Source organism: Otolemur garnettii, unplaced genomic scaffold (assembly GCF_000181295.1).
Source record: "Otolemur garnettii isolate 467f Iridium unplaced genomic scaffold, OtoGar3 scaffold00091, whole genome shotgun sequence".
Taxonomy (NCBI): domain Eukaryota; kingdom Metazoa; phylum Chordata; class Mammalia; order Primates; family Galagidae; genus Otolemur; species Otolemur garnettii.
Window position 1 is genome coordinate 1,963,129 of NW_003852486.1, and position 13,345 is coordinate 1,976,473.

Consider the following 13,345-nt stretch of genomic DNA (forward strand, 5'->3'; position numbering starts at 1 on the left):
CTCTTCCCCCCTTTTCCCACAGGAGCATCGAGCTGACATAGAGGCAGAGGCTCCCACCTTCCAGGCCTTAGAAGACTTTGGTGCAAAACTTATAGACAGTGGGCATCACGCTAGCCCTGAAATTGAAAAAACTCTTCAAGCTGTGAGAATAGAGAGGGATGACTTGGAGAAGGCGTGGGGACAACGCAAGAAGATGCTAGACCAGTGTCTGGAGCTGCAGGTGCCGCAAACTTCCATTTGTCAGTGTATTTAGCCTCGGTCTATTCTTTCTGTGAAACTGTACATGGTCATTACGGATTCACTAGATTGTTCACTTGCAAATGCAAGGGCATCTCTTGATTATCCGGCATTGTAGTCTTGTTTTGTGGACTTACTGTTGTTACGTTCTCAGCTCTTATTCCTGTTAGAGAAGCTAAACAAGAGAGTACACAGTCCTGGGTGTGCAGTGGGGTGATTTTCATTTATTTACTGATTTTTATGGAGAACCTACCATATAAAGGCCCTGAGGCCACAAAGATAGAGTCTCTTTTGTTAAGTAGTAAACTTAGACATACAGATAAATCTTTCTAGTACAGTGAGATAATTATCAATGAAACAAACATATGGATTTTTTATGCTAAACCGGAAGAAGTCATGAAAGCTTCTGAGAGGAAAGAGGGGGATGTCATAGGCTACCCTGAAGGATAATTTTTAAGAGAGTGTTAAATAATCAGCCCCTGTTCACCAGGTGTAGGAAACAAGAATGGGTACACCAAGAGCTGACAATAGTTTATATGTGAGCATAAAGTGTATGTTCAGGTAAGAGTAAAAGTTTCAGGATAGCTAACATTCCTCAAGTAAGTGTTTCTTAGAAGATGGTGAACATTGCCTGTAGTTCCCTTTTTGTCACTGTCATGGGCAAGGGGTAAGAGTATTTCTTCTGCCCCCTTGGAATTAATATACCATATGCCTCTAATTTAATTCCCCACAGTTGTTCCAAGGGAAGTGTGATCAGGTTGAGAGCTGGATGGTGGCACGTGAGAATTTCCTGAGGTCAGATGACAAGGGTTCCTTGGACAGTCTGGAGGCCTTGATGAAGAAACGTGATGACCTAGACAAAGCAATCACCTCTCAGGTAATATTTAATAATGTAAAGATTCTATTAAAAGCTCTTCTAATAATACCAGAAATCCTACACATTTGTCTGGTGTTACGATTTGGAAGTATTCTGATTTATATTTGCCTCTCACAGAAAACCCTGAGCAGGTAGGGAGGCTGAACGTTTGACAGTGTCTTACCCAAGTCACATGTGGCCATTGGACTTTCTTACTTTAAGTCCAGCACTCTCAAACCTAACCTGTAGAATTAAAAGTGACTTCATCTACTGTCTATTTCAACAACCAACTCAATGCAGAATTCACCCTCTCCAAGGGTCTTGGGAAGTGTCTGTTCTTTAGGGAACTCAGGACCCATGTAGCTCTTCCCACTATACTTACTAGATGTTTATCCTCTTACTGAACTGAAATCTACCTCCCTGTGCAGCATTTGCACTCTGTTCCTAGGTTTGTCCCCTGAATCTACAAACGATATCTCTATTCTTTCCTAGGAGGGAGTCTGAGTTTGCACCAAAGCCCAATCTTTAGGCTTCTGAGTTCTTTCCTTTTCCTTTATTTAGGAAGAGAAGATCACTGAACTGGAACATTTTGCTGAGCGGCTCATAGCCGATGACCATTATGCCAAGGAGGAGATTGCTGCTCGGCTCCAACGTGTGCTAAACAGGTCAGGCCAGGCCGCTTGCTTTATGAGTAATAGAAGATGCAGCAAAATGACCCATTTCCTGTCATTGAGATGAGGGGATACTCCGAGTTTGTGTCTTTTCTAGATGCCTAAAACTATCTTGACACTTCTGGAACCTTTCTAACCTAGATTTATAAAATGAAAACCTTGGAAATTTCCTGGCTTAACCACAGCATTTTATGCCTGAAAACAATAAAACTATGTCAGAGGGAAAGGGGCAGCTGGGAAGATTTATGGATGTGCCATCAGCAGGTGGAGAAAGGGTAGAGGGCAGAGAATGATCTCGCTCCCGCCTCCAGGTGGAGGGCTCTCAAAGCACTACTGGTTTCTGAGCGAACAAAGCTGGGAGACTATGCTGACCTAAAGCAATTCTACCGTGACCTCGAGGAGCTAGAGGAATGGATCAGTGAGATGTTGCCCACAGCCTGTGATGAATCCTACAAAGACCCCACTAACATTCAGGCAAGTTCAAAAGAGAATCTTGAAAACTTTCACCCTTTGCAAATTGTTGGTTGAATCGTCATCCCCCTTTACATTTTAACACCATCTCACTGTTGAGGCACCGTCCTTGGGACTTCTGAATCTAATGTGAAGCAGGTTCTTCAGATATCATCACAACCTGGGTGAAGAGAGAAATATTAAGCCTTTCTTTCAAACGTGATTTTCTTTATCTTATTCCCCTAAATAAGAGAGTAATTTAGTTTCTGCTCTCCTTTCAGAGGAAATACCTGAAACACCAGGCCTTTGAAAATGAGGTCAATGGCCGAGCTGAGCAGGTGGAAGGAGTCATCCGCCTGGGGAACTCCCTGATTGAGCGGAGGGCGTGCGATGGCAATGAAGAGACCGTAAAGGTCAGGCTCCTGCTTGGGATGAGTTTGGGACTACAAAGGCATATGAAGAGAGATCTTTCACTCATTCAATATTACATGGATAGCTATACAGACTGTGTTCCATGGTCGGTAGTTTTCCATCTGATTATTGCACAAGGAAGGAAGAAAGCAGTGATGCTTAGGTTTTATTCCTGCCATTGTGCTCAGTACCTGGAACTCCAAGAAAACTTTAGACTTAATCCATATGCGTATCATAGTTGTTTTATATTTTATATCCTCTCTTCTGAGAGTCTTGGTACTTGGAAATCATTTGCTGTAATCAGCCCAAGACCCTTTATTCAAACTTTTCCTTTCATCCAGTAACCCCTGATGTTCTCCCAGATAAAGTATAGCTGGTTTGAAATGCGTGATGTTCATGATTTTGGCTAATCCCTACATCCAGAAGCTTCCTACATTATCCTCTCAAGTAGTCCCAGGGCCCACGGACTTAAAGACTCCTAATGATCCCTCACTTTCTTTGGGTTAGGTGCAACTGGATGAGTTAAACAAACATTGGGAACACCTGCTTGAGAGAACAACTGACAAAGGGCAGAAGCTCAATGAGGCTAGTCGCCAACAGAGGTTCAACACAGGCATCCGGGACTTTGAGTTCTGGCTCTCAGAGGTAATTACACCTTGAAGTAGTGAGGGGCAAGAAATTTTCATAAATACCTGTAAGATAAATGAATTTATACATGAACAATTTCCTTGAACTTTCTCAGGAAAAGTTTGAAGACATAGCTGCTAATCTTTTTCTCCTTAAAAACAGTTCACCTGGAAGCTTTATTGCTTGTTTCTCCATTCCTAGGCAGAGACTCTGCTGGCCATGAAAGATCAGGCCAGGGACTTGGCTTCAGCAGGAAACCTGCTCAAAAAGCATCAGCTATTGGAAACAGAGATGTTGGCTCGAGAGGTAAATGTACTACAATCACACACCTCGGCAGAATGGAAATGTTTCTGGCTTTTCTCTATCCTGTCTTAGAAGAGTGTTTGAAAACATAGCCTTACGAAAGCGACCTTAGTGTCTCAAGTAGTGGTCATTTTAATCAGGTTAAATCCATGGGCTACAGAGCCTGTATAACAGTCAGTTTTATTCAACAGTCACTAAACTATAGACTCTAAGACTCCAGGAAGTGGATCCTAAAAGCCATCTTATTTACCTTCTGACTGGTACATGGATATAAACTCATTATCTTCCAAAGCTACATTTCATCTGGACATTGAAAAAAGGGAAAGTTTACATTACAGAATTAGAAAGAAAACAGAACATCTGGTGGGGGCCTGTGAAATTCAATTGACCTGCATATACACTCTGGAAACCCTGTGGAGGATTCCAGTTGCCTTCTAACACGTGTATCAACAAAAACTCTGTCCTGGGACCAGTGATGAAAATTATGGCAGGTATCAATTTCATACAGGTGAATTTTATATTACTAGTTTCATTTGGCAGTGTGTATATGCACGGTCTTGCTAGGTCCAAGTCTTTAGGACTTAGCAATATTTCCTGCAACATAACTAGGGGTATGGCATCAACTGGGAATAGACACATGAGTCTGGGTGTTTTGTGCCCAGAAGATATTAGCAATAGAGTCATTCATGATGAGTATTTCATTAAATCAACCAATCAGTCTGTGACTTAAATTCAGAACTGAGTAGGAAGACAGTCATATATGGGACAAGCAATTACTTGTCACCATCTTATTTTCTCATTGAGGACAGAAGGCAAATGTGAAAAACATCAGAAAGAGATGTAGGACACATGGATAATTGTACAGTTGGAGTAATGTCTTGCTGTCTCTATAGTTCTGTCTTCTAGCCCTTGCCCAACCTGAACATGCACTACTATATTTACAATGCATTTAAATTCACTATCCTCAAAAGCAATTTATTTGACCCAGTCTCTGAACCATAACTGGCCATCCAGTAGTAGCTGAAGTCTGGGATTGGTGTGACACCTGTACTAGACTGTTCACTGAGCACACTGGTCTTTCTAGGATGCACTCAAGGACCTGAATAAGTTGGCTATGGATCTTCTCTCAAGCGGAACCTTCAATGTTGAACAGATTGAGCAGAAGATGGACGATGTTAATAAGCGCTTCCAGGATGTCCAGAACTTGGCAGCTGCACACCACAAGAAGCTGAAAGAGACCTATGCCTTGTTTCAGTTCTTCCAGGATCTAGACGATGAGGAATCCTGGATAGAGTATGTGCCACCAACTCACAATGTGGGGATAATCCAGAGCGTGGTTAATCTACCACACTTGTTCCAATTTATAGTGAAATGAAATATGCAATTGTTTTATGACATTGGTATGACTTCTTCATGTTTCCTTGCTCTAAAATTAATACTGATTTTATTTCTCCCAAATTCCTTTACTGGATCCAGGCAGAGAGACACATGTGTGGAGAGGGTGGGGACCAGTTTATGTATAGCTGGGAACAAAACTAAGAATCCATATATGTTTGTGCTACTGTATCATGCTCACAGGGACAACTGGGCATTTGCAGCCTGCCCAGCTGACCAGCTCACTGTCACTATTCTGTTTATATGTATCCTAAGTGACACTGAATAAAACACCATACAAAGAATGTTACACAATATCTGCCATCATTTCTTTACTAATCTAGTTTTGCTATATAAAAATTAAGGTTGGGAAAATCTTAGAAAATCAAATTATTTTGCATGTTTCCCATTTAGCCTGCTTCATTATGTGTCTCTTCTACAAATCTGCTGATTCTAATGAATAATCAATGAATTAGAGGAAAGCACAGGGCAATGCATAGAACATTTAAAAAGCATTTTTAGAAGCCATAAGAAAATAAGTTTGTCTATGTGGTCTTTGTGCTTCATGGTGATGTTCAAAGATTTTAGATTTTACAGTTGGAACCATCCCAGCTGCCATGACTTCTGTCATATCTCTGTAAACCCTACTCTAGCTAAATTTATTACTGATATTAGCAGACAGAAATAATAAAAGCCAGGGAGGTTATATACAATTTTCACATTTTTTTGAAAAGAGACAGATTAGTGCATATTTTTTTCTTTTTTCTTTTTTTTGAAAACTACAACAACAAGAGCAATAAAATAGCTGAGCATTGTAGTGGGTGCCTATAGTCCCAGCTACTTGGGAGGCTGAAGCAAGAGAATTGCTTAAGCCTCCGAGTTTGAGGCTACTGTGAGCTGTGATGCCATGGCACTCTACCAAAGGCAACATAGTCAGACTCAATCTCAAAAAAATAAATTTCAGGATTAGGGCATATCATTGAGCAAACTAAGAAGAGATACATGAGTAGACAGGCAATGGGACTAATGGCATGGCTGTCACAGCTACTAAGGGGGTGGAGATCAGCAAATTGCTTTAATTTGTATTGGCATAAGTTACAAGTTTTTTTTGAATGCCACTGATTATCTTTTTGTTATTGACACCAGCATGTTCTGGAATTTATCAGCCCCAGCCACACATACACTCTTGCTATGGATTTAGTGTGTCCACACTCCAAAGTTTATGTTTCCTTTCCTGGCCCCAGAGAGAAGTTGTTACAAGTGAACTCCCAGGACTATGGGAGGGATCTTCAGAGTGTTCAGAACTTACTGAAGAAGCACAGACGCCTAGAGGGGGAGCTGGTGGCACATGAGCCTGCCATCCAGGTAAGAATAGTATTACTGGACCTGAAAAGAGAGAAATAATCTAATATGGTCCCTTCAGTTACACATAAATAGGAGGGCATTGCAAGATGAAAAATTAGGGTGCCAAAGTGACAATTAGTCATGGGGTTCTCAAGTGTTCTTTTCTTTTCTGCATTTTGTGTCTGATCAATTTTGTCTCTGAACCCAATCTTCCCTGGAAAGAGAACTTTGAGCACCCCTGGGAATTTGTTGACAATTGGGATGCAGATTGGGACACCTGTCAAGCTGCACATGAGCCATATGTGAAGAAGACAACCCTGGGTCTGACTTAGCAACAGGATCACTCTTTGGTCACGAATGATCCAAAGCAGGTTACGGAGAGGAGCCTAGAGCAAGAGCTGAGATATTTGCCAAAATACTTGAGAAAGTTTAGCACCATAGATCTTGCTGCAGCTTTCTTCATTCTCCCAGGATTTTCAGGACCTTCTTAAATCTCATGGAGTTGATAAACTATCTCAAGGGTTGAAAAATCTAGTTGCTTTGTCAGAGGACTATGGCTAAATGAGGGAAACTGTGAGGTGACATCACATGGATGCCATGTGTTTTTCAGAATGTGCTGAATATGGCAGAGAGGCTGGAAGACAAGGGTGCTGTGGGACAAGGGGAGATTGAGGAGCGACTGGCGCAGTTTGTCCAACACTGGGAGAAACTCAAAGAGTTGGCCAAGGCTCGGTGAGTGGGACTCGAAGGCCCAATTCTCTTGCTGGATTCCAGGTACTAGGCTGGTGTTGGGAGAAATCTAAGTGCCTACTTGTCATCGCCTGCTCTCCCCAACCACCTGTCTCTTAAGTCCTTCCTCAAATTCCAGGTCTTCCATGCACCTTTCCCCCAGCCACTTCAAGCAGAGTGATCGCTGCCTCTGTTCTGAACATAACCTCTCCCTCTGCATTTATTGCAGGTGTCTCTCATCAGTCTTTCCCTATGTGTGTTGGCCTTCATGCTGGATCATTAGTCACATGTGTTTTACTGCATCTCCTCAGTTTTAGCATAATTTGAAATCCTTATTAATGAAAGAAAGAAGGAACAATTTTTCCCCCTCACAGTCCTGTAGCAGATATGAACCATATAGTAGTCATATGTCCAACTGTAAAAATTTCTGTTTGTAATCCCAGGCCTGTTGCCAGTAAGAAGACATTTCTTGCTAAGGAATGAAAGGGATCTAGTGACACTTTATGGGACCTTCATCTCATAAGAAAGAAAGCACCACTCAAAGTTCAAAGAGACACTGACGCCTTCTACCTCTGAAGCCTCATCATTTCCTTTTGCTTGGCCAGGGTTCTCTTCCTAGAGAGCAGATGATGCTATACAATGAACTCATAGGGCAGGAGTCCCCTCCATCCTGCAGGAGATAGGCACTGCTGACCAGTGGGCACATCCCAGACTGAGCTCAGGCCCAGTTCAACTGTGGCTGCCTGGTGAGAAGAAGCCAGTCTGCTCTGATGAGATTGTGTCATGCCACCATATTCCCACTGCTGACCCATTCCTTCTTTTCCTTACTGGGGTTTACTACCCTATTCTAGAGGGCTTCGGTTGGAAGAGTCCCTGGAATACTTGCAATTCATGCAGAATGCTGAGGAAGAGGAAGCTTGGATCAGTGAAATGGAAGCTATGGTTGCCCGAGGAGATTCTGGAGACACATTGGCTGCTACGCAGGTGAGGAACAGGAAGACACAATCAATTTTCTTGTCTTCAATCTGTATCTTTCCATAAGTCAGTGTTTTTTACCTGTAAAATTAAAACCTGTCTTCTGGTGGGAGGAGATAAGGGAAATATTGATAATTCTGCCAGTTTCAAATAGGAAACATTAAGGTCCAAAGACCTAAGTGACTTGTGCAAAATCATGGAACCAATCAGCCTTGAAGGCAGAACTCAATCTGAAGGCCATGATCTGTGATCTGTGAGTCAAAGACATTATGGGTAAAGGACTTTACTTATAGATTATAGGTTTCCTAAAGATTCCCTAAAAGCCTGATTGTATTTTGATTCAGAAAACTTTTTGTCTAAACATTGGCTGCAGTTTCTACAAAATATAATGTTAGGAAAAGAGCCTTCAAGACAGACTAGCTCTACCATTTATAGATACCCTTTTAAATGTAGGATTGGGTTTTCCAATAAAGAAAAGAAAAAGTTCTCAATGTGATCTTGAGTCAGTATGGATATTGACATCTTTTAAGAGAGAGATTATAAAACATTAATGTTCTTACCACCTTGAACTGTACTTAGTGAACTTGGAATTCACCAAGAACTTTTTGTGGTGATTAATTTTCTTTTATGTAATGACATAAGGTGTCTTTGTCTTATATCAGGGTGATGTTGGCCTTCTAAATGGTATTTTGAAATGTTTCTTCCTCTTCAATATTTTGAAAGAGTTTGAGAGGGACTGGCATTTGTTTAAAGGTTTGGTTGAATTAATCAATGAGACCATTTGATCCTGGACTTTTCTTTGTTGAGGGGTTTTTCAATTTCTGATTCAATCTCCATACTAGTTATAGGTATGTTTGGAGTTTCTATTTCTTCATGATTTAGTCATGTTATGGTGTACATTTTTAAGAATTTATCCATTTCTGGGCTGGGCACAGTGGCTCACATCTATAATCCTAGCACTCTGGGAGGCCAACGTGGGTGGATAGCTTGAGTTCACTGGTTCAAGACCAGCCTGAGCAAAAAAAGTAAGACCCTATCTCTACTAAATATAGAAAAACTGAGGCAAGATAATTGCTCAAGCCTGAGTTGGAGGTTGCTGTGAGCTATGATACAACAGCACTCTACCCAAGGTGACAACTTGAGACCCTGTCTCAAAGAGAAAAAAATAGAATTTATCCATTTCTTCTTTTTATGGAATATAATGTTCATAGCAGTTTCTTATGATCCCTTTTCATTTCTTTGGCATCCGTACTCATGTCTGTCCTGAATATATTATTTGGAAATAGAAAATAAAGATATTAAAGGGACCATATTCATGCAGTATACGTACATAAAAATATGGTTGATTCAGGTATTCACTCTTGCAAAGCGGATCATCTTTCCAGTTTCCATTTATAGTTTGTGTAAAAAGATGAGATATAATACATTCATAAAATGTAATATGGCCCATCTGTTTTTAAAATGGGTAACCATCTTATTTTAAGGCGGCCTCAGACCATCATGGATAGAAAATTATTTTATTCTCAAAACATAAAATATTTTTATGAATCCTATTTCTTCCTTTAGTCTGAGCCACTGTGTTGTGTAGGGAAAATCTTGATGGGTCATCCTATGACAAAAGGGGGAACAGTGAGATGTGAGTGGTAGTGGTGACAAGGACTAGTGTAGATATTTCTCGGGAAGATACAACAGAAGACAGACAAATCCCTCTCTTCCTGCTTCATCTTCACTTCCTTTGTGTTCTGCCAGCTGCACAGATGTCATGTTTCCAGAGAAGAGTCAGAAACGAGATTTGGAGTGATATTCAAAACAGCTCTGTATTCTCCTTACCCCTTATTTATGCCTAGTTGTTAGGTTAGGGTGTGTTTGATACTTAATACTTTAATGCTAGATACAGTGTTTTATAAGATTATAGAAATCTCAATAAGGAGACCAGAAATGGATAAATTCTTAAAAATGTACAACATACCATGACTAAATCACGAACAAATAGGAACTCTGAATAGACCTATAACTAGTGTGGAGACTGAATCAGAAATTGAAACTCCCCCCAGCAAGGAAAAGCCCAGGATCAAATGGCCTCGTTGATTAATTCAACCAAAATAGTCAAAAAAAGATTCTTTTATCTTTTCTTCACCTTAACACCCTCATGTCAAAACATAAGAAGAAGTTTGAGATCACATAACAAGATAGAAACCGTATTGTGTTTATTCCTTTGACTCCTTTCTTCTACTAAGATTGTCCTCTTTGTCCAGTGAAGAGTTTGGAGAAAGGAATTTAGTAGCATTATTCCCAAAGGAATCAGTACTAAATCATGATTTAGTAGTCAGTCTATCAATTTAGTTGGATGGCACCTAGAGATTAGCATTACCTTGAGCCTGAAAGTCAGTTGATACAGACTTCCCATTCAGATGTTCTGATTCTCACCAACACTTTTATGCAGAACTTGCTAAAGAAGCATGAAGCTTTGGATAATGACTTTGCTGTCCATGAGACTCAGGTGCAAAATGTGTGTGCACAAGGAGAAGACATCCTGAGTAAGGTGAGTCAGCCCAATCCCCACTCATCATCAGTAGAAAATCATATTTAGAACTATAATAATCTCTTCTAAGATGCCTTTTGTTGTTGTTTTTAGAAAATAATCTTCTCAATTGCTATTTGCTAGTAATTTTTTTTCCATACACCTTTCAACTTTCTTGAAATCCTTTGTTAACACTTTTGCTGTCCTAAGTAGAAAAGGGTGTTTATGAAGTTCTTATCACTGGCTTTGACTTGAAGTTCTTATAATCTGAAGAAATTGATTTCTAACTCTGTAGGAAGAAGGACCATAGTGAAATTTTTTTGTAATTTGAAAAACATTGTTTTCTTTAAATATTGTTTTTTAAAAGCCTCATTGATCTAAGTGTTACATGCGGACACCTCTCTCTCCCTCAAATGGAGATGCCACCATGCCTTCCTTTTTACACGAACAAAAAAAATGCATGCTTACATAGGCGCATGAGCAGACCATACGAATGGTAGTGTGGACATAACTAACCTTCCACATGGATAATAAGATAATTATAAAAGACTTAGGTATATATTTGGAATGAAAGAGGTAAAAGGTAAGAGTTTCTAATGGTACTAAAGAATTCACATTTTTAGCTTTGGACACTCATCAGTACATCTGTCTTTCTCCTTCTCCCTTTAACTTTGGTATTGCAGGAAGAAAGTCAGAACAAGGAGAAGATTTCTGCAAAGATAGAGGCTCTGAATGAAAAAACCCCTTCTCTGGCCAAGGCAATAGCTGCTTGGAAGTTGCAATTAGAAGATGATTATGCTTTCCAGCAGTTTAACTGGAAGGCAGATATGGTAGAGGCCTGGATAGGTATGATGTGTCAGGCCCATGGTCCCCTGGGTCAAGAAATCCTAATGAATTGTCTTTGTAGAATGGTCTCCGGGGCTTTTCCTCTTACCATAGGTACTTCCTTCACTACCTGCTCTTATCCTTTCTGGATGCAATTGTGCTCACATGTGTACACACACACGCACACACAAACACAAGTCTGCTGATGGCTAACTAAGTATCATAATTCCAGGGAACACATTTTTGGGGAATTGATGATTTCATGTGTGATGTTAAAAAAGGTAGGGCCATGGTAAAACACTGTAGGAAATAAACCAAAATGTTCAATTTATTTATAATTCGTGTCTAATCTTCAATTTGCCTTTTTTCTATGAAACATTCAAAAGTTCTCTTGGCTCTAGCTCGGTTTCAGTCAGTTTAACCCTGTTGCATCTAGAAAAACAATCCGCTGTTCTCCACTGTTTCCGTAATGTAGTAAACAACCTACTTTGTCTTGTCTGTCGTAAATATTCCTTTTTTCTTCACTAGGGCTTTCATAAGACCAATTGTCTTTCTCTTGTTATTAATCACCCTTTTTCTTTTTTAGCTGAGAAGGAGGCAAGCCTAAAGAACAATGGCAACGGTGCAGACCTCACTGCCTTCCTCACTCTCTTGGCAAAGCAGGTGAGAGCAGACTGCTGTTTTGACAGATGCCTGGGAAGCCCAAGATCTGCATTTCACAGAAGCTCAGTCCTGCAGGAATAGTCAATTCTAAATTTGGGGATTTTATTTTCCCTTACTTATTGCATCTATAATATCAGTCCTTTTGTCCTTCCTAATATTGATAATATTTCTAATATTGATCGTTTACTTCCCCACCACCACTAGGCTTTTATTTTTATTTATTTATTTATCTATTTATTTTTGAGACAGAGTTTCAACTGTCACCCTGGGTAGAGTGCCATGGTGTCTCAGCTCACAGCAACCTCAAGCTCTTGGGCTTAAGCTATTCTCTGGCCTCAGCCTCCCAAGTAGCCCAGAAAAAATGCCCAGCTATTTTTTGTTGCAGTTGTCATTGTTTTTTAGCCTCCAGCCTCAGTGTATGTGGCCGGCACTGTAACCACTGACCTAAGGACGCTGCCCTGTCTCACTAGTCTTACTGCTTAGCGTCCACCATTTGTTCGAGAACCAACTTTGGGTTTTTTGATGTTTCTCTGTTTTCTTGTGTATTCTATTCCATTAATATCTGTTTATATTTTAATCATTTTATTTTACTTTATTCAAGAATAACTTGATGGCTTTTTATTTATTAAGATGGATAAGTAAATTATCAAAATGTTAGTCATTCTTTTTTTTTTTAATACATGGGTTTTAAGTAAAAAAATTTACCTCTAAGCTGAATCGCACATATTTTGTGTTATTTTTTGTTGTAATTTAGTTTCAACCATTTCTAATTTGACTTCTTCAACCTCTTGGTTATTTGGTAGTATATTGTTTAATTTGCAAATATTAGAGAATTTTCTCCTTATCTCTCTGAAATGTATATTACCTAGTTTATTTCCACTGCATTTTAAAAACATATTTTATGTACTTTTTCCCAGGAAGGATATTTATTTATTGAACACCTAACTCATACAAGTACTGTGCTAAGTAAGCACTTTGCATATGTTTTCACATTTAACCTTCACAAAAATTTTGTGAGAAATACGTTTAGTAACTTTCCAAGGACAGTGAGACATTCATGGCATTTCAATTCAAAAGCAAAAACATTATTTTTTTAATTGGGGATGTAGAAAAAAGCAGGTCCTAACCTTTTCTTTTTCCCCTTTACTTTGCTGGGCATCAATTTCAAGATTCTCTCATCCTGGATTCTGGGATAGGCAGCTATGTTCCCTGGATTTAGTCATGAGACACACATGGAGACACAAATAATTCATGTGTTCACAAATGGAAGTGTTCTAGAAGTGCCTTGGAAATAAGCAAATGTGGCCACAGGTTCTCTTCCTAGATACCCAACCTTCCTTTTTTTTTTTTTTTTTTTTT

The 13,345-nt window shown here is 39.7% G+C and overlaps 1 protein-coding gene across 1 annotated transcript in view; it reads left to right on the forward strand.

The window, feature by feature from the left end:
* Positions 1 to 13,345, forward strand: part of SPTA1 (spectrin alpha, erythrocytic 1) — a 66,152-nt gene that overhangs the window by 39,451 nt on the left and 13,356 nt on the right. The window contains exons 29-42 of the mRNA XM_003795381.1: positions 23 to 220; positions 971 to 1,114; positions 1,655 to 1,758; positions 2,076 to 2,238; positions 2,496 to 2,627; positions 3,133 to 3,270; positions 3,454 to 3,558; positions 4,640 to 4,848; positions 6,174 to 6,294; positions 6,884 to 7,005; positions 7,854 to 7,986; positions 10,421 to 10,519; positions 11,182 to 11,344; positions 11,910 to 11,986. Coding sequence (XP_003795429.1) covers positions 23 to 220; positions 971 to 1,114; positions 1,655 to 1,758; positions 2,076 to 2,238; positions 2,496 to 2,627; positions 3,133 to 3,270; positions 3,454 to 3,558; positions 4,640 to 4,848; positions 6,174 to 6,294; positions 6,884 to 7,005; positions 7,854 to 7,986; positions 10,421 to 10,519; positions 11,182 to 11,344; positions 11,910 to 11,986 — 1,908 coding nt within the window. The remainder of the gene's footprint in view (positions 1 to 22; positions 221 to 970; positions 1,115 to 1,654; positions 1,759 to 2,075; positions 2,239 to 2,495; positions 2,628 to 3,132; positions 3,271 to 3,453; positions 3,559 to 4,639; positions 4,849 to 6,173; positions 6,295 to 6,883; positions 7,006 to 7,853; positions 7,987 to 10,420; positions 10,520 to 11,181; positions 11,345 to 11,909; positions 11,987 to 13,345) is intronic.